The sequence below is a fragment of the Vidua chalybeata genome, chromosome 7 (genome assembly GCF_026979565.1).
Source record: "Vidua chalybeata isolate OUT-0048 chromosome 7, bVidCha1 merged haplotype, whole genome shotgun sequence".
In the NCBI taxonomy this organism is placed as follows: domain Eukaryota; kingdom Metazoa; phylum Chordata; class Aves; order Passeriformes; family Viduidae; genus Vidua; species Vidua chalybeata.
In genome coordinates this window covers 16,599,670-16,618,021 of record NC_071536.1, presented here as the reverse complement: position 1 = coordinate 16,618,021, position 18,352 = coordinate 16,599,670, and the positions used below count along the sequence as shown (strand labels likewise).

The window sequence follows — 18,352 nt, the reverse complement described above, 5'->3', positions numbered from 1 at the left end:
ATCATTAAAACTGTGATTTGTCAAGAATGTACTGTTGTTGCTAATACTAGTCTCAGCTATTCAAATATACAAATAAGTGTTGTTTTATCCATCTCAAGGCTATAATTTCTGAATTTTGTGCTTTTATTATGCTTTTATTCTGTTACTTCAACTGTGAATCCTTTTGTATTTTGGTCTTTCAAGATGATAGTGTATTGGTAAGGGGGGAAACTTGTCTGTGTTAGAGCCATTAGAAGATGGTGCTGTCTATGCTGCTTTATTAAGGCTATTAGTGAAGTCTTCAATAGTTTAACCTGGTTTAAAATGCTAAACCTTTCAATGGCTTTTTAGTATAAAATACTTCAATTCTATGCTTCTTCAGGGTGTCTGATTTCACACCCACCCCTCTCTCAGATTTATGGGAGCTTATAGGGAGACTGATTCCAGATGCATAGCATTTTCTTGTTCTTAGAAACCAATAGTTAAAAACAAATTCTTTCATAATAATCCTTGCTAGACTAGTGAAAGCAAGGCTTCCTTTTTCTTTACTGCTATGACCTTTGTGTCTTCTTAAAATTCATATCTCCTATGCTTTGGGGATCTTAAGTCTTGGGGTCTCATGACTTGTGCACATAAAAATTCATAAAAAATTCACATAAGAACTTGTACACAAATTCAACCTGCTTAGATATGTAATTACCCATGTTCCTGTAAATTAATATCCAGGATATATTGTGTCTACTTGTGTTTCTCCACTCTTTTGTGAGTTTTGAAGGCTGTTTTCCAAGATTACATTAAATATTTTGTTAAATTCATCTCCAGGTTATGGAGTGAAAAGATAAATGAATAAAGGTCTGGTCTGAAGTACCTTCTGATTTCTAGTGAAGAGACCTCACTATTAACAACTATTTTAACACAGCTTAGGCAGCTAAACTTGCACATATGTTTAATGATCAAAGTTATTTCATAAATATTTTTGTAAACTGGTGACTAATTTTGTGGAAAATAAATTAAATTCTTGTAAATTGCAGTGGCTTGGCAGCAGGAGAAGATAATGGACAGAGAGGATACATGCTGACATTTGTCATTGCTTACCTTCGGGTAGGTCAGCTTTTGTCTGTCTGTTGCAACTTGTGTTAATTAATGTAACAAAACATAGAGCTGTTTCTGTGAAGATGCTTTCTCTGAAATCAGAGTGCAGGCTGCCTTGGATGGTATCTCAAACTCCTTCCCAGAGATAGTATCTCTTCAATTTCTGAGCAGTGATTATTCATGGAATTTCATCTGCAAAACACCATATAGACATTAATTTATATTTTTGTTAAGAAAATAGCTTCTTTTAAAGGGTAGGGAGATTAGATTGAAGAATCCACAGGGTGAGTGAAATCAGAGGCTTGGAGTGTACTTGAAGTACTCATGTGCTCACTTGTCTTTTTACTCTTCTTTGACTGGTTTAAATCAGAATTCCAGCATAACAGACTTTAGTCTAAACTGCTGCAGCTGTTCTTACACATTTTAGTCTTACTGCTGGAGTTTTTTTTATTTTTCAGAACAATATGCACATCCTGAGTGTTTGATTTGTTGGGGACAAATCACTGAATCTCCCTTTATTTCAGCAGGTTGTGTGTAAGATGGGAAGGTGTTTGTCTTTTTTCTATCTAGACAGCGACTACACTGCAAAAAAATTTTACTAGGTATTATACTGATGAGCACAATGAAACTCTTGGATTGGTACTATACTGATAAAAATATTTGATTCGTGTAGACATACTGACAGTCTGACAATTTATCTCACTGTAGCCATGACATCAAAATGTTTGTGATCTTTGTCTTTTAAGAGCTTCCCTGTTTCCCTATTAATAATAAACTTACATCACTGGGACATATGGGTGTTTTTGCTAAATTAGAATGTCTGTTCTTCTCCTGCAAACTAAAAATTGTTCACCTGATCACTGTGTAGTATACACTGGAATCCCAGATGCTGATGCTGAATGTGACTGAAAATTTCCTTACTCTTTTTATTAGGACCTAGGCCTGGATTATTACGTAATAGGAGAATCATTTGAGACATCTGTTCCTTGGGATAGGTAAACTCTGACTACTCTTCAGAATTTCTTAAAACTTGATTTCATTCAAATTGTTCCTAGCTCGTGTTTGTTCATGAGGATGCTTCTTTTAGGCCTTACATGTGTTGGATGCAGCCTGACATACCTTGACTCTTGAAGCTGTGTGTTCTTGCTAAAGTTGCTGGTAAATTACATACCAGAATTTAGTAAATGCAGTGTATCAAGCATTCAGCAATATTTCATCTTAGGTTAGCTTACTGTAAAAAATTCAGGATTTAGGAGGCAGGACACTGGTGACAGTAATTGCAGTGGGGGGTGAGCAGCCACGTGTGTGGGATCAGCAGTGTATTTCAGAAGGGATTGGTCTGTAGTGAAGATGAAAAAAATCAAGTATATTTAAAAACGTTTTTTTATTTTTCCAGTAATGTAGAGAAATACTGAAAAGGTAACTTCTGCCCAGGATTGAGATCTTTTACCTAAGGGTATTTTATCTATTAGCTATTTGACCGCAACAAAGTTTAATATACAAAATAATTTTGGATGCTCCGGTCCATTTGATAAGTCTGAAATCTCTTAAATAGGATCTAAAGTTATTTGAATCAAAGCGTTACAGCATTCAGTGCCAAGTCTGATGACTTAAGCTGGCAACCCTATACCCTTGCTGTTGAATTTAGTGGCAATTGTAAATTCCAGCCCCAATTTGAAAATTGGCAAAGTGTCCTAAGAGCGTAGAAGAAATTTGAGGACAATTTTAAAGTGAAAGTGCTCTTCCTTTTACTTTAGCTTTGAAGCATGCTAACTTCTTTGTCACCAATTTTTTTTGCCTCTCCCTCATTTCAGAAGACAATGAATTTTTACTTAAGAAAGTATTCAAAATTGTCCTCACCAAAGCAAATGCTTTGAAAACTTTTTTCTATTTTGATTCATAAGGATCATGTAACTTTCCATAAACTGATTAACTTGTTCTTACAGGTAACAGATACTTTAATAAAATATTTATCTGACTTTCTTATTCACTAAATGGTTAAATTCTCTTGTGTTCTGTGAATCTTTAATGTAGTTCTAAATCTGTGTACAACATCAAAATCTGAATTGTAGCTCTGCAGACCTTTGTGGGAGAATGTGTAACTGAAGAAATGGTCATTTGAAAAACAATTATTTCTTTTGGTTGCTTTGGCACTTTGTTTGCACCTGGGTTTGTCCTATAAGAACCTAAAAAAAAAAAAGCAGAACACATATGGCTTCCAACAAGGTCTAGTAGCTCACTGCCATATTAGAATTACAGTGTTTAAGGTTGGCAGAGTAGTGCCCAGCTGAAGGATCTCCAGTTTTGGCCTTGCAGCAACACAAAGGTATGGTTTTGTACAGTTTGCCAGACCTTTGAGTTCCTAGGATTTCTTCTGCATTTGTTAACTACTTTGCCAAAACTTTGAGGCTGTTTTGCTAAGAAAGTAAAGACATACAGAACTAGGTAACCTCCTTTTTTTTTTTTTTTTTTTTTTTAGCACCTCTTTCTTATGAAGAAGAGCTTTTAGGTTCTCTGTTTCAGAGTAAACTTGCTATTCAGGAGAAGTGCAGAAAAAGTGGAGTCTTGATGACTATTTTAGAACAAAGTCTAAGCTAGTTAAGAGTGATTTTAGAAAGTACTCTTACATTGTATTAGATTATGCTTTTTAAAAAGGTTGTGAAGTTCTTTTTTTAGAACCTATATAAAATCACATCCTGAAATTTTATATTTTAATGTGTTTCTTGTTACAGGGTTTTGGACCTTTGTAGAAATGTAAAGGAAAGGATAGTACGAGAATGCAAAGAAAAGGGAGTCCAGTTTGCTCCACTTTCCACCTGTAGGTAAGCAATAATATAAATAATTTTTCTTGAATCTTTGTTCAGTAAGAGATCTAGTGATGATATTACAAATACTAGCAAATACTAGCCTTGACCTTCCTCTTGAACCTGCAAGTGGATTACATGGAAGAGCTGGGAGTTCAAGTGATTAGTAGCACTTGCTTAGGCTTTAAACTCTTGCTTATATGGACAAGAGTCAATTGTAATGGCTTAGGAGCTTCAACTTTCAAAGTCATAGCGTTGAGTCACTCATAGATTAGGAGCAAAAAGGATAAAGAAATTTAAAAAAAAAGATGCTGTCCCTTTGAATAAGATAGGAAGCAATCTTAAGAGTTTTATGATGTCACATAGTGGTTGGCTTAATAGCATAAAGCTTTGTTTGTAATGCAGTTCTCTTCAACAGGGTGACACAGACTTACGATGCAGGTGCATGTGTCTACTTCTACTTTGCCTTTAACTACAGAGGAATTAGTGATCCTATTCATGTCTATGAACAAATTGAGGTAATGTATAAAGAAACAATAGTTAAAGGGGGGAAAAGCTGATGACCTGTATTTTGTTCTGAACGTATTGGCCAAGCTTACTGAATTTTGCAGGAAATATCTCAAAAGTCTGTTTGTAAAGGTTTGATCATTATCAGTAATAAGAGGAACATGTTAATAGGCCATCAAGTAGAGAAAAGGCTACCAGGTGACAGTTTTAGATATCAGTACATCAGTAGTTCTGACTGAAGTATAGAAGAGCTTGACCTGGAGTTTCTTGGATGGCAGAAGCTTCAAACCTTAAACCCCAAATCCATGGGAAATTAGTCCTCCTTAGTTCCATTTTTTACAAAACCACTTCTTCTGCTTAATACTCAGTCTGTAAAATGCATGGTAAAACTGTCAAGATCATACCTTATTAATAATCCTGCATGTAGAAAATAAGGAATGGTACTGTCTCATGCCATTTCTGTTAGGCTGAGATAAGCATTGGTCTAAGCCCAGTCTGTTAGACAAGTTGTAAGCTAATTCAGCATGGGCCAAGCAGCTCTGCAGTACTTCTGCTGTAACACTACAGCTGATGAAACACTGTACTGACCTAGTTAGGTGAAAGGAATATCTTTGTTACCTTCAAGATGTAATTCTTAGAAGGATTATGGCCAAACTGCTTTTTGTCCTGCGTTCTGGTTCCTAGCTCAAACTTCAGCACCAGAAAATTGCTAATAGGACTGTAGAGAAATAGTATTTATAACTGGGATATCATTCTTCTCATGCTTATTCTTTAGAAATTTCTCTTCAATTTGGCAAGTGCATGCAAAATTTTATCTACAAGTTCAGAGGCTTCCATGCTGTTGCATATAAGGCACTGAAGAATGTAATACTTGAGTATTTATTTAATGAAACTTACTTAAAACTAGATATTACTTTTACTGCAATTAATTTTTGTGATGACCTGAAGGCACATTTTCCATTGTAGTGAGTGAATTTAGCCTAACAAAGTGAGCTTGCTGATCAAGTATATGTAATCTATGGCAGACTGAAAAAAAACTCTTAACTGCACAGCTATATTATTCCTAAAACAGTACACTCTTTAGAAAAAAAAAAAAAAACATGTAGTGCTTGGACTTAGAAAAGCTTTTGTTGTTTACACCTTCTAAGCTCTCTTAATTATTCAGAAGTGAATGGCAAAGAAGATTCTACAACTTGAACATTCTTAACATAAAAAATTAAATTTTGTTTTCTACCACAAACTGCACCCATGAAAGGGCTGTCTCTTGTAAAGTACCTCGCTGCCTCAACCAGGATCTTGGAGATCTGGGTTGAACTCTGATCTGAATAAGGATCTTGAGTCGCTCTGAGAAGCCTGTTTCCAGACTTCTTTTTTGAGACTTAATCATCTTCCAAATAAGCATCTCAGCCACTGGATATTTTAAGTTTTGTGAAGGCAGAAGTGATCAAGAATATTCTATTCTCGAGTAATACATTTGTTACAAGAGATGCCATTTGAAATGTCGTGGCTTTGATGTTTGTTTAGAAGACTTACTTACCTTTATTTGCAGGCTTGAACTATAATGTTTACCTATATAATGTACCCTAATTACTTCAGAAACTTTTCATACACCTGTGTGTAAGAGTGCAATAGCAAGCATTTAATGAAATCCAAAGTCTTGTGCAATTGCTGTTGAATAAATACCATCTCTTTCAAATTTAGAGGGCGGCTAGAGAAGAAATACTTGCCAATGGAGGAAGTCTTTCACATCACCATGGAGGTAATGTTCTCAGTCTAATGTTAGTTTCTTTGATACTGCTAAATATTTATGAGTACATAAAATAGTTTGTAGTAGAATTCTGAAAAATATTTCATAGCATTAACTGAAATTACTGGGGGAGGGTCAAGGGGGGAAGGAGATCTCCTGGCATTTTATCTAGAAACTTCTCACTCTTTTTTCCAGTTTGATGGGTTTGTCTTAACCAACTTTTACTGATCCTTGTGTAGATATGTATCAGTTACAAAGACTTCAGATGGGATTTTCACTGTTTTAAGACAATTTTGTGTCCCTTGTGGCTTTGTGAATGCTATTCGCCCAAATGTAGGCGAAGTGTCTGAATAAAAGGGCCAGTGACTTTGAACTGGACTATGTTGCAATCTACCATTTGTTGTATAATTGATGTTATATAAGTGTTCACTTTACTGGCCTGCTGTCTGGTAAGTTCTAGTTAACTAGTTTCCTCTCTTGGAGTTTGGGGATTACATGTCCTGTGTTACTAGCATCTTCACAAAGTATTTTGTGCTTTAATATTAAGAACCAGTGTCACGTATAAGTAATACTTCTTATTCCTGATGCTTTACATATGCTTTTCCCACATAGATGGATAGTCTAATTTGATTGCATGCGTCCTATATAACCCTAGATGTCAGGAAGACTTGTGACATCAGTGTGATTCCTGCAGCTACTTTCTTGCAAGTGATTATCTTCATATATTTCTTCTCTCTGCTCTCTTGGGGCATTGCTTGGTCACAGATACAAGAGCAAAAAAGAAGTGTAATGGTTTAAAAAAAAAACTAGAGAAAAAATTTGTAATTCTGAAGTCTCTGTGTGGGGGGAAAAAAACTAAAGGGCAGAAGCTGTGCTTTAAAACATGTCAGTTACTTCCTAAACTTGAAGGGAACTTAAACTTTTAGCTAGGGCTATTTTCAGGCATCTTGCTTTGTGATGGAAACTGAAATGGACTCTGCTTTAGCAGTATCAGGATATTGAAGGATGTGTAGGTAATAACATGGGTGAAAAGGTTTCAGTAGTTTTTGTTTGCTCTTACAGTCCTCTGATTAAATGTGTAATATGATGGTGTAGTGGACCTGTCAGTTCTCACACACTGGATGTGGGATTACCCCCGTGATGTACTCATGTGCTTTCCCTGCTGTGGCAGCTCTGTTTTACTGTGACTAGCATTTCATCCAGCTCGCATGCAGCTGGAGCTTGTCACACATTTGGATGTATTTGCCCTCACCATATAGAACCTTGCTTACCACATGTGTTGAACAAGAAAAAAAATAATTACATAGCATTTTCAAACCCTTGCATGCTTGAACCTTGTGACTCCACAGCTATGAAAACTGGGTTTCTGTTTGACTTCGTATGCTCCTGTTGTGTGCATGACTGCCTCTGATACTGATATATATTTTCCACTTTGAGTGGTTTTGTCTGGCAGTTCATTGTGTTCAATATTCAAGATTAATTTTTTTCCCCTCCATAGTAGATGTGGTGCTGAAAATTAGCCTAATATTGTCAGTTTTATTTACTGACCTCCAAGCCTTGTAACTCTTAGCACTGACTGGTCTATTGTGTAGAGTAAAAGAAAATACTAGTGCAATTTCCTTTGGTGTTTGTCTTGTAATTGTGATTAATAACAGTTGTTTTCACTATCTGGAAACAGACAGGCTGATTTGTCTGCCCACAATCACACTGTGATAAATGGAGCTATTTTAACTCTGGGTTTGTGTATCAAAGAAAACAGATGTAGTCTGGGACTTGAGGCTATAGGAAATACAAAGCCTGCTTAAGTCAATGTTCATATACTCCTTGAGTGAAGAAATGGTCATATATGACAGTTTGAGTTGTGTAAATGTATAAATTACTTTACATCTAGGGAAGTACCAACTGCATGTAGGTGCACAGTAAGAACTGAAATCATGGTACTTTTAACTTTATGAAGACTAGCTTGAGAAGGACTTTACTGTGCATAACTCTTCTTTCCCCCGCCCCCCATCATAGTTGTCACCCTGTCTTGACTGTGTCCTATGCTCAGAAAGGGACATTGCACAGCTATGAGCCTTCTTTTCTGGGCACTGAGTATCTTTTGATTTCAGAGTCATGTAAGTTTGCTGGAGAGCCATAGATAGTGTTGAGAAACTTAGCATTTAAAAAGCAACATTAGGAATGACAGTGTCTTGTAGATAAAAGCTTAAGTTCAGATAAATAATTATTCTAATCATTTATGGCAAGCCCTTAAAACACCCATATGATGTGTCAAACTTGAATTTTTCTTTTATCAAACATGCCTTTTTTTGTATGCATGAAATAATGTGCTGAGGAGGTACCAGTAGGTATGACTGGTGCATAAATACAGCTATAACCCCTTTGGGGTGCACCATCAGAAAGGAAGAAGGCTGGATTTGTACTTGATCCCTTTCATATTACCAAGTTAAGGACCCATGTAATACTAAAGAACAGTGTAAAAAGTAATGATACATTGCTTCCCTTTGAGGGACTGTTTTAACTACAACTGGTTACTTAAGGAAACAATTACCAGATTGTGGGGTTGAGGAAAATAGCCCCATTTAGCCACTTAACATAATAGAACTAATTTTCTTCTACTTTCTAGACAACTGATTAGAATAAAGGTTAACCAGGTAGTCCATGCTGCATAGGTTTAGCTGTAGTATCAATGGCAGCTTATGTAGGAAAATAAAAAATAAGAAAAAAATCCCACAACACTAAAAACCAAAGCAAAACCCCCAAAACAAAATAAAGGAAAAACCAAATCTTACACCTTGTTTGCATTCAATTACATGTTTGACATTGCAATTCTTTGGCATTAAGAGGCTGTGGCTTAAGTTATACACTGCAGTAATTAACTCTGACGAGCTACAAAATCTTAAATTATGAAGTTCTTTCATGAGGGGGAGTTGAACACATTCTTTTCTCTTCTACAGAAGGGAAAAAAGTCTTCTACCCTTAGGTTAAGCATACTAGATTTTTTGCTGTACTCATTAGAATGAGTTTAAACTGATACATTTGTTAGACATGGAGTAACCTCATGTGAAATTATACAGTAACACAGTTGTATTTTCCTCCTTGGTCTGTTGAAAGTCTTAACAGAATAGTCATCTTCAGTGCCTTTTCAAAAAAAAAAAAAGAAAAAAGGAAAGGACCTCCTGATTAATCAACACCAAACTTGAAAGTATTTCAGCTGTTAAGATACCAAATGAAAATATGCAAAGTGTTGTGGTGGTGGTAAGTGTTAATTATGCAGTAGACTTGGTGTACACTGGTCCAATATACTCCAGTGCTGCCATGTTTTACATTAATCCACCGACCTTTCTCAGTATTGCAGAATTCTCCTGGAAGAGTAATAGCATGTTAAGCAGTCTATAAGGGCAGAGAGCTGCTCTCCAGAGGGACAGCTAGCTTCAGGAAGAGCAACAGCTGGATGAGCCTCATCCTTCTTAGGACCTGTCACTGCTGCTCCTTTTGCAAAGCTGTTGTTACGCAGTGACTGTCTCTTCAAATTGAAAGGGCTGGAGCAGAGAAGTCCAGAGCCATGTGCAGTGCCATCAGAATCTGTTTCCACTGGGAACACACAGTACTATAAATCTGTTCTGCATGGGTGTAAAGTAATTCCTGGAATCAATCAGCTACATGAAATTTTTTCTTACAGAAGTGTTCATGTGTGCTCTGGTACTTCATATTCCAAAAGTGAGGAAACCAATTGCTGCCTGCTGTTTGTTCACTCCATTTTTAGCAGCCAGACTTTTTGTAGCTATCCAGATGCATTTTCGAAGATGGGCAAGTGAAAAAGGGCAGGGGAAAGACAAACTTTTCCAATGGAGAAACCAACATGGAGCAGCATGTATCAGAGCTGGGGAAAAGTTACTTAGCCAGTTCACATATTTCTTTCATATGTGGACTAGAATGATAGATTAAAAACCTAAAAATAAAGTTGGAGTTGGACTGTCTTTGGAGTTGCTACTGAACAAGCTCCTTGGCTTTCTGATCTGAAGTACCTTGTGAGAAGTAGGCTCCCTGCCATGCTGTGGGGTTTGTACTCAGTGTAATAGACTGGGGTTCAGATTGGAGGTTTCTGGCTTCCTAGCAGTGAATGTTTTAAGGCACTATTAGACTGCTCAGCATACCTCAGGAACAGGCTACTTGCCACCTGTAAAACTTGTGAAAAGTATACTGTGCTGAAGGCCTATAAGTGGTAGATTCTGGTATGCATTCTAGTTTTGTCTCCTGTCAGTTCTAGATAAATGCCGTCATGTAGGGCTAAAACTGAAAAGCCTACTTTCTGTAGGCTAGAAGTGGGAAGTTGGTTTTCTGTAGTCTGTAATAAGATCAGGCTTAACTGAGATCTTACTTCTGGGAAGTTAAGGCTTCCTTGAGCACAAAGCTGTTCTTTAGCTAGGCTTAGAGTGGATGTAAGCAACTTTGTTACTTAGAATTATTTTTATGTTCACACTAACATCTTTAACTATTATGGCATTTTCTACCTCTTTTTCTCTTCTCATCCTTGAAGCCATTGGGTTGTCCTGTGGAGGAGAAGCGCCAGAAAATGTATAGCACAGCACTAACTTGAAGTGAAACAATATATAAATGACCTTTCTAAGTGCTGCTCTCATTTTCATAGAGCCTTTCCTTTACTTTGTCTGTTTTCCATTTTATCTGATGGACCAGCATAGAATTAGGAGAGATTGTTTCAAAGCTTTTTAACTCTAATGTGAAAACTTGAGTAGTTGAAAACTCCATGTATGTTTCATTGACATGAACAGTAGGAGCAGAGAATCAACATCACTGTTATCAAGGGGTTAAAATCTTTTTGTTGCGCATGTTTGTGAAGGACTGGTAACTGTAGTACAGCTTTTTTTGTTTCCAGTTCACTAATCAGATGTATGTTAGATTTATTATTGCAAAAGTATAAACCATAGAAAATTTGACAAGATAGATGTGTAAATTATCACTTTGACAGAACTAATGATGCACTCCAAGCACCTTCTGTTTTCCAGCACTTGGTGAGCGACTTCATTAAATATGCAACGACTGTTTGGTGCTGCTCAGACAGTAGTTCAGTTCCTTGTGGAATTGCATTATTACTGGAGGTGTAAAAGAGGCAGGCATGCTAGCTGTTGGGCATCCTGCTGTGATTCTAATGTGCTCCATCTTGTTGGAGCAGTTGTTTGCAGTCTTTTCAGGACAATTACATCCATAACCACAGAACACATTCACTGAAACTATATTACAGATAACAGTTGAGAATAGTAATGACTGTTCTTCAGCTGCTGCTTGTGTAAGAGCCAGTGTGAGTGACTTGAGGGGATGGTCAAGCCACATCCACAATTCACGTGTTTTGTAGTAGTGTTAAAGTTTTAAGAGATAAAATTTGACCACGTCACTGTGCTCAGACAGTCACATTGTAGTGACAGTATATTCACAGATGGAAATTCTTTCTTGAGCTGGGGCTGCAAAATACAGCCAGGGTTCCTACCACAATATACACAATGTACAAATTCTTTTGTCCTTCACTTGTGATCTTTGATCTTGACACACATGCTGCTAATAGTCATTTTCCAGCAAACTGCAAATTTCATTCTGTCTCACATTATTTGCTTTTCTGTTGGCATTGTGACTGGCTCATATTCCTTAAGGTATAAACAAATATACTCTGTTCTCCAGAGGTGTCCCTGTAATTTATTATTCTGATGACAGTTTGATGGTTACCCTGAAACAGGGCACAAAAGATAGCTTGAATTTAACTTCAGATACTCTTAAAGCTTCCATCTCTCAAACCTTTACTATGTCTTTTCATACTGACAAATGGATTGTGTTTCAGGCTGGCAAGTTTAATGCTAGAGTGTGTTTAATGGAAAAAATGTCCTCGGTTTTGAATGATCTGTTAATCAGAGTTGATGATTTGGTTAATTAGCATATGAACACTTGGCCATTTAACAGGACTATTGTGAGAATTTAGTGAAATGAGTTTTTAAAAGATTGTGTCAGCTTTGTTTGTATTTGGTACATGTTGTGAATAGCCATTTTTATATGCGAAACAAAGCTCTTGTGTAATGGCGTTGAGCAATTACCAGCCAGCATAGAAGTTTTTAAATGAAATATTAAGCCTTCTTCATAGAAACAGTTTTTTAGTATTTAAACCAATACTGGTTTAAGCTTGATTATTGAGTTATGTTTTCACTTTAAAGTAATCAAGAAATACGGGGTTCTGCTTTTTAGTAATCTCTACAGTTTACAACTTAAAATTAGTTTGTGGCTTTTTAAAACTTACTACTGATTCCTTGTCTTAATAGAACATGTGATTTCAGCCTAAGCTTCATCTAAATTTCATCATTTCTAAAGGAAGTAGACAGTGTGGAACACAGTCTTCCTCTGGGAGTATGCTGAGCTTAATGAGCTTGATAGTCTGGTGGGCTCAATAAATCAAATAAAGCAAAACATTTCTCATTTTTGAATAAAAGCATTTATCACACAGTGTTTATTCATTCATAGTCACAAGATTGATTGGCTCCTAGAATCCTGCCATATATTGAAATGCTTTGTTTTTGTTTTTCCAGTAGGTAAATTGCGGAAGCGCTGGATGAAGGAGAGCATCTCTGATGTTGGCTTGGGAATGCTGAGATCTGTTAAAGAATATGTGGACCCCAATAATATCTTTGGAAACAAAAATCTTTTATAAAGCCCTGCACAATTGATGTACTAAAAATTATAAATTACTGTTGAAATTCCTCCACTTTCATTGTATTGATATCCCAGTAATCAAATATAACATAGACTAAACTTTCAAAACTAGTAACTTACATTAATTTTTGCTACTCCCTTCCCCCAATAAAGTGTAAACATCACTGTTAATGTTTATGGACTTTTACTTAACAATGTTCCAATCTACTGGGCACAAAGTACTAACCAGGAAATGCAAATTTGGGTTTCCAAGTTGGGCTAGGCAGCACAGCTGACAGTATTTTCAGTGCGGGATACTGCCAGATGTTTCTTACTTAAAGGATCCCCTGCAAGGAGGACAAAGACTGACAACAGTGTTTTCTACAGAAGCAGCTGCACAGCCCAGCCTCTTGCTAAAGGAAAGCTGCTAAGAGACAGATGAAAGAACACCAAGGAGTACCTCCCTGTACTGCATTAAGTATGTAACAGACTTGTAACCAGCAAATACTTAGAGTATAAATATAGGCTTTCATCAAAAGAGACAGTGTAAGTCAAACTACTAAAAATTCAGTAGTCTCTCAGTGTAGTACTACTGGAAAATCTTACACAATTTAGCTGTTCTGAGTTGTATTTGCATTGCTGGGATAATCTTAAATTAATTGTAGGTCAGTCACTAAGTTTTGTACAATGGACATTTCTCACTGTATGTTGAAAACAGGTTTGTAACAAAATTTTGTGTTCATCTGTACTTCAGTCCTAGTGTGTATGGGTTTTGTTCCTGTTGTTTGTTTTGCACAGATGCAAAATATCTTTTTCAGTTACTCAGATGAAACTGCCCAGCACTGTCTTTTGAAACAGTCACAACAGTTTAATAAAATGCTTAAATGGACAACCTACTGTCATCCTGGAAGTGAGATTTCCCATTTAAGTTTTGTACAGTTTCCTACGGTCTTTATGAATCATTTATTTACTTCACAAGTAGCCACAATTTTAATTGTCCATTGAACTTTATGGAAATGAAATATTTTCTTGATCAGTATCATGTGAGAGTTAGCATTTTTACATTGAAACTTGAATCTTAATCAGTAAAATAAACAAAATATTTGTCAATACTCATGATCCATTTTTAAGGTGGGTTCTTTCTTAAAGGAAATTATCCAATTTTTTGATAATTAATGTATATGCATAAGGTAGAAAAAATACAGATTGTCCTTTGAGGACACTGTCTAGTCACCTGCTTCACAGCTCTATAGTGTCAGTTTGGACACCTTTTGTATTGGTAGTGCCCTTAATGAGAAGAAAATGATAAATTGCATTTTTGTTTTTAAACTATTTTAGAATACTCTCTATTAGCTTTCATATTGGTAATGTACCAAAAAGAATATAAAATGCTTGGAAAAATACTGCATATCAGACAACTCTGAACTTGTTCTGAGATTAATTTCAATGCTACAGTTCAAATGATTGAAAAACATGGACACTCAAACCATTACTTTAAACTGCATGCTGTCAAGGTAATTAAAGAAAACTTTTTTATGATCTGCAGGTCATAAGAACAGAATGTTCATGTGATGTTTTAATGCAGCAGAATTTATTTTGAATGGTCTTTATTTCACAACATCTCAGTATAAAAATTGATTATTTCTTCTTGTCCCCAGAGTTGGTATTTCAGCAGTAACCAAAACAGTAGGTGTAGTCTGTTGTAGGAAACTGAGCCTTCGCACTGTGGTTAAGTGTTCCTTAAGTACACAAAGGTGTCTCGGGGAGTGGATCTGCACGTGGCCGTGCAGGGACTTCCTCACCTCAGCTGCACTCCGTGGCCATGGCTGGCCTCTTGCTGATGACTTGTGTCACTCCCCAGTGGAGACTTTTCTAAGAGCTGGTAAATATGAAGGGTGTTTATGTGCCTCAATGAAAGTTTGTGTAACTATGAAGAATTAATTTTGAAGGAAAGCATGTGAAGCTTTTTTGCAGAATGACAGCACAGAGTAGAACTGTGCTAGTCATAGCTTAGTAATACTGATCTCTTAAGATTTTGACTACAGTACAACACAGCTCTGCAACATCCTTCCCATTTTTTAATTTTCTGACTATGGTTTCCTCATCCTTTTTGTGTTGTAAGTACACAGGTAAAATCTCCTTACACTCTCTAACCTTTAAATAGCCACTGACTTCTGAAGTGATTTAAAACGCAGTAAAGATTTTTACTGTATATCAATTGTCCTATGGGAAGGTGAAATAACAGGCTACAAGGGGCCCAAATCACTGTCACTGGATAGCTGAGGAAAAAATTAACTCCAAATGTAATGAATATTGCTGTCTTCCTAAATACTATCTTATGAACTGGTCAGAGCTTAGTTGAAACTGCAGTTGTATTACTGCATACATATGTATTACTGTCTTTAATTTCACATTGCTAATGAAAATAGAAAAAAGTGTAATGCAAGTTCAGAAGACCTAGATAGAGATCATTCACCATTTAAAACAAAATCTTACTGTCTCTAATACTGTAGTCTTCCACCACTCTTCCTTCTGTATGCTGTACTTTCTTTCCATGGACTTCCCTCCTGCAGCTGCAGCCTGTTCAGAGATGGAGTTTGATCCATGCAGATTAGAAGTGCTGGTGCATAACACAACTTTTGCATTTGCTTGAGTATTTTGGCCATATATAAGTTTCAAGCAGTTTTAATTAAGCTTGTAATGACTTCCAATTACACAGTTTGTGCTCCCTTTGAAGGAAGAAAGGTACAGAGAGTGACTGTGGCTTGACTGTAAAATATGTTTACATTAGAGAGACCTTTATAAAAGTTTGGAGAGAAAAGAAGCAAATCTGTTAAAAGCTGAGCCAGGATCTAAATCTTATAGTCAAAGAAAAACGTGTCTTGATTTGACTTACATTATAATGGTTAAGTTAGAGATGTCATCTTTGCCTTACAGCTGTGAACAGAGGCCAGGCCAAATAGTTCTTCCGTAGCAATGTTAATTAACTGAAACCAATTTCAAAGGCAGGGATACGTTAGCACTGAAATCCAGAAAACACAAATTGCTTCTCAGTCTTGGAAATGTATGTTTATCAAGGTTGTAATTTAATTTTCTGAAAATAAAGCCAAACAGTGTTTGTCATTTTAGTGTGAGATTAACTGTAAAGCTTCAGTTGTAATGTTAAGAGATTACAGAACCTTATATTATTAATAAAAAGAAAATCAGCCTAAACCAGTATGTGTTTTTTGTGATGAAACTAAACAAATATGTTCTACTAACTTGTCATATTAATTTGGTGACGAACTCTTACCTAAGGAAAACTGTTAGGAAAGCTTTGGCACATGCTTGGAGAGAACAGACTGAATTTACAAATGTATGCTAATAGGAGCTCTGCTTTTGTGTCTCATGTAAAACACAACAAGAAAGAGAGAATTTCATGGAAGGAAGGGCAAAACAACACCAGGCTATTTGGTTCAGAATTTTACTTCTTTGGTGAGAGCAGGATGGGGGACCATGTTCAGCTGCTATTTGAAAGCTCTTTCAATATAATACAGAAGCAGACCTCATCTTACTTAGCTTCCCCATGTTTCAAAGCCCTGTTGTATTAAGCTTTTGCAATAGGTATATAATTTCCTACTGCTGTGCTCATCTCTCATGTAACCTCCTTGTTACAGGTCCTGGAATCTGTTGAAGTTCTGTGTGCAGCAATGCATCGTGTGAGCAGAAGCAGTATTTCTCAGTTACCTGCATCATTGCTATAAAAAGGCTTTGTGCCTTTTAAATGAAACTGGCTGAAATCACATGTTGCTTTAAAGAAATGTTGCATTGTCCTGTGTTAGCACCGTTACTCAGTCTTAACACATTGCACAAAACCTGCAAAAGTCATAGTATGCAGGGGACAGAAGAACTAATGACATGGTTCACCTTGTCAAACTATGACAATCGCTCAATAGGATCCATTTTTTTTTTGTGTGTGTGTGTGTGCGTGCTTGCTCACAGGACCTAGTCATCAAGCATTTTATTTGTGTTTTCCTTCTATTAACAGCATCATACTGTAGTATTTTTACTTGGATCCAGTGAGTCTCAATCTGAAGGAGATTTTAGATGATGATATACTTGTCTCAGGATGACAGCCAGACCTCATCAGTATCCTCTTTGTTTAAAATACATAAATTTTATAAAAAGTTGGATCTGAACTCACAGCTGTGTAAATACTATAGGCTCACTATTTATGCTTTTATAGTCCCAACACTGACTTTGAATTCCACATTACCTTTAACATAAATTGATGTCTTTCCTCAGTCTCTCTGTGGAGACCAGAATTGGCAGGCGGCTCCTTTTTTCAGTGTCAGCTTTCAGGTCTGCTTTGCTCAAAGCGCAGAGGTGGTCAAAAATACTGTTCAAACATGTTTGCTGTGCTGTCTCTGAAAAATACTAGTGCTGTCAGTTTGAAATTAAGGATTCCATTTCAAAAATGGGGCTACAATATTTTAAATTGTACTGTTTTTTGCACTATTTAACAATACAAATTGCAATAATATGTACCTTTACTGAAATGCTGTGAAATGTTTCATTTATGAATTTGTTTTTGCACTTTGGAAAAACAAAGCATTGATCTTTGTATGGGAAACTTTATGAATCTTTCATTTTGATTCAGAATAAATCTAAATTTCAATTGACTGTTCATAATTTCCAGTATAACATTGATATCTGAGTAGCACTCTGCCTGTTCCCAGCTTCACGGTAGTAGTGATGTAGTACTGCCTCTCCTCAAAATGGGCATCATATAAGCTTTTGCAGTAATGTATTTGTTGTAGTACTGTAAAGTATCATAGCAGCTTTCTAAAGGATAAAACAGAAGTGTTGACCACAGCAGTGGATTTGTGTGTGTGCTAAAAGATGATGGACAAAATTCAGTGATGTGATCTAATCATGTAAAGTTTAAGTCGATGCTTCTAAAACTTCAGATAAAAATAGGAAATAAATTTAAAAATATTTTTGTTTAAAAATTATACTTTAAAACTATTTTTAAATTATGAAGAATGTAAAATGATTGTCCCAACTCTGCTGTTCAATATAATCTCGTTTGTCTGAGCGTGGCTGACTTCCCACAATGCTTCTGTACAGCAAAATATAAAATGGATGGTCTCCAGACAGGATCATGATACAACTGCTCCCATTTCAGGCTGCTGGAAGGGCTTGGCTCTATTCCCACGAGTGACAGGGACACTGAGCATGTGGATATCATCTGGCACTGCCATTGCATCAGTCAGTGCTGGCTCAGCAACACGATATCCAAAGTATTTTAAAGACAAGGAATATCACTGATGTTACGTACTCAAATTAAGTTGAAAACACTTTATGCTTTCAGTTCAGCATAAAAGGGCAATTTGGTAAGTTCAGTTCTTGACTAGACTCAGTCCTGAGGCTGTGGTAGTAATGAGAAGGTACAAACCCAGCCGCTGACCTTCCTCCCTCACAGCCCGTGGCAGCAGCACTGTTTCCTGTCTCGCTCTGTTCCTGCCGCCGCAGAGCAGGAAATCCTGACTGC

At 36.5% G+C, this 18,352-nt stretch overlaps 1 protein-coding gene across 8 annotated transcripts in view; it reads left to right on the top strand.

Annotated features, from left to right (window-relative positions):
- AGPS (alkylglycerone phosphate synthase) overlaps positions 1-15,460 on the top strand; it is a 77,272-nt gene extending 61,812 nt beyond the window's left edge. For all 8 annotated transcript variants that reach the window (XM_053947062.1, XM_053947063.1, XM_053947060.1 and 5 more), the window contains 6 exons: positions 1,011-1,080; positions 2,005-2,066; positions 3,804-3,893; positions 4,294-4,393; positions 6,084-6,141; positions 12,717-15,460. In XM_053947062.1, the coding sequence (XP_053803037.1) occupies positions 1,011-1,080; positions 2,005-2,066; positions 3,804-3,893; positions 4,294-4,393; positions 6,084-6,141; positions 12,717-12,838 (502 nt within the window). In that variant the 3' untranslated portion in view covers positions 12,839-15,460. The remainder of the gene's footprint in view (positions 1-1,010; positions 1,081-2,004; positions 2,067-3,803; positions 3,894-4,293; positions 4,394-6,083; positions 6,142-12,716) is intronic.
- Positions 15,461-18,352: the final 2,892 nt, after the last annotated feature.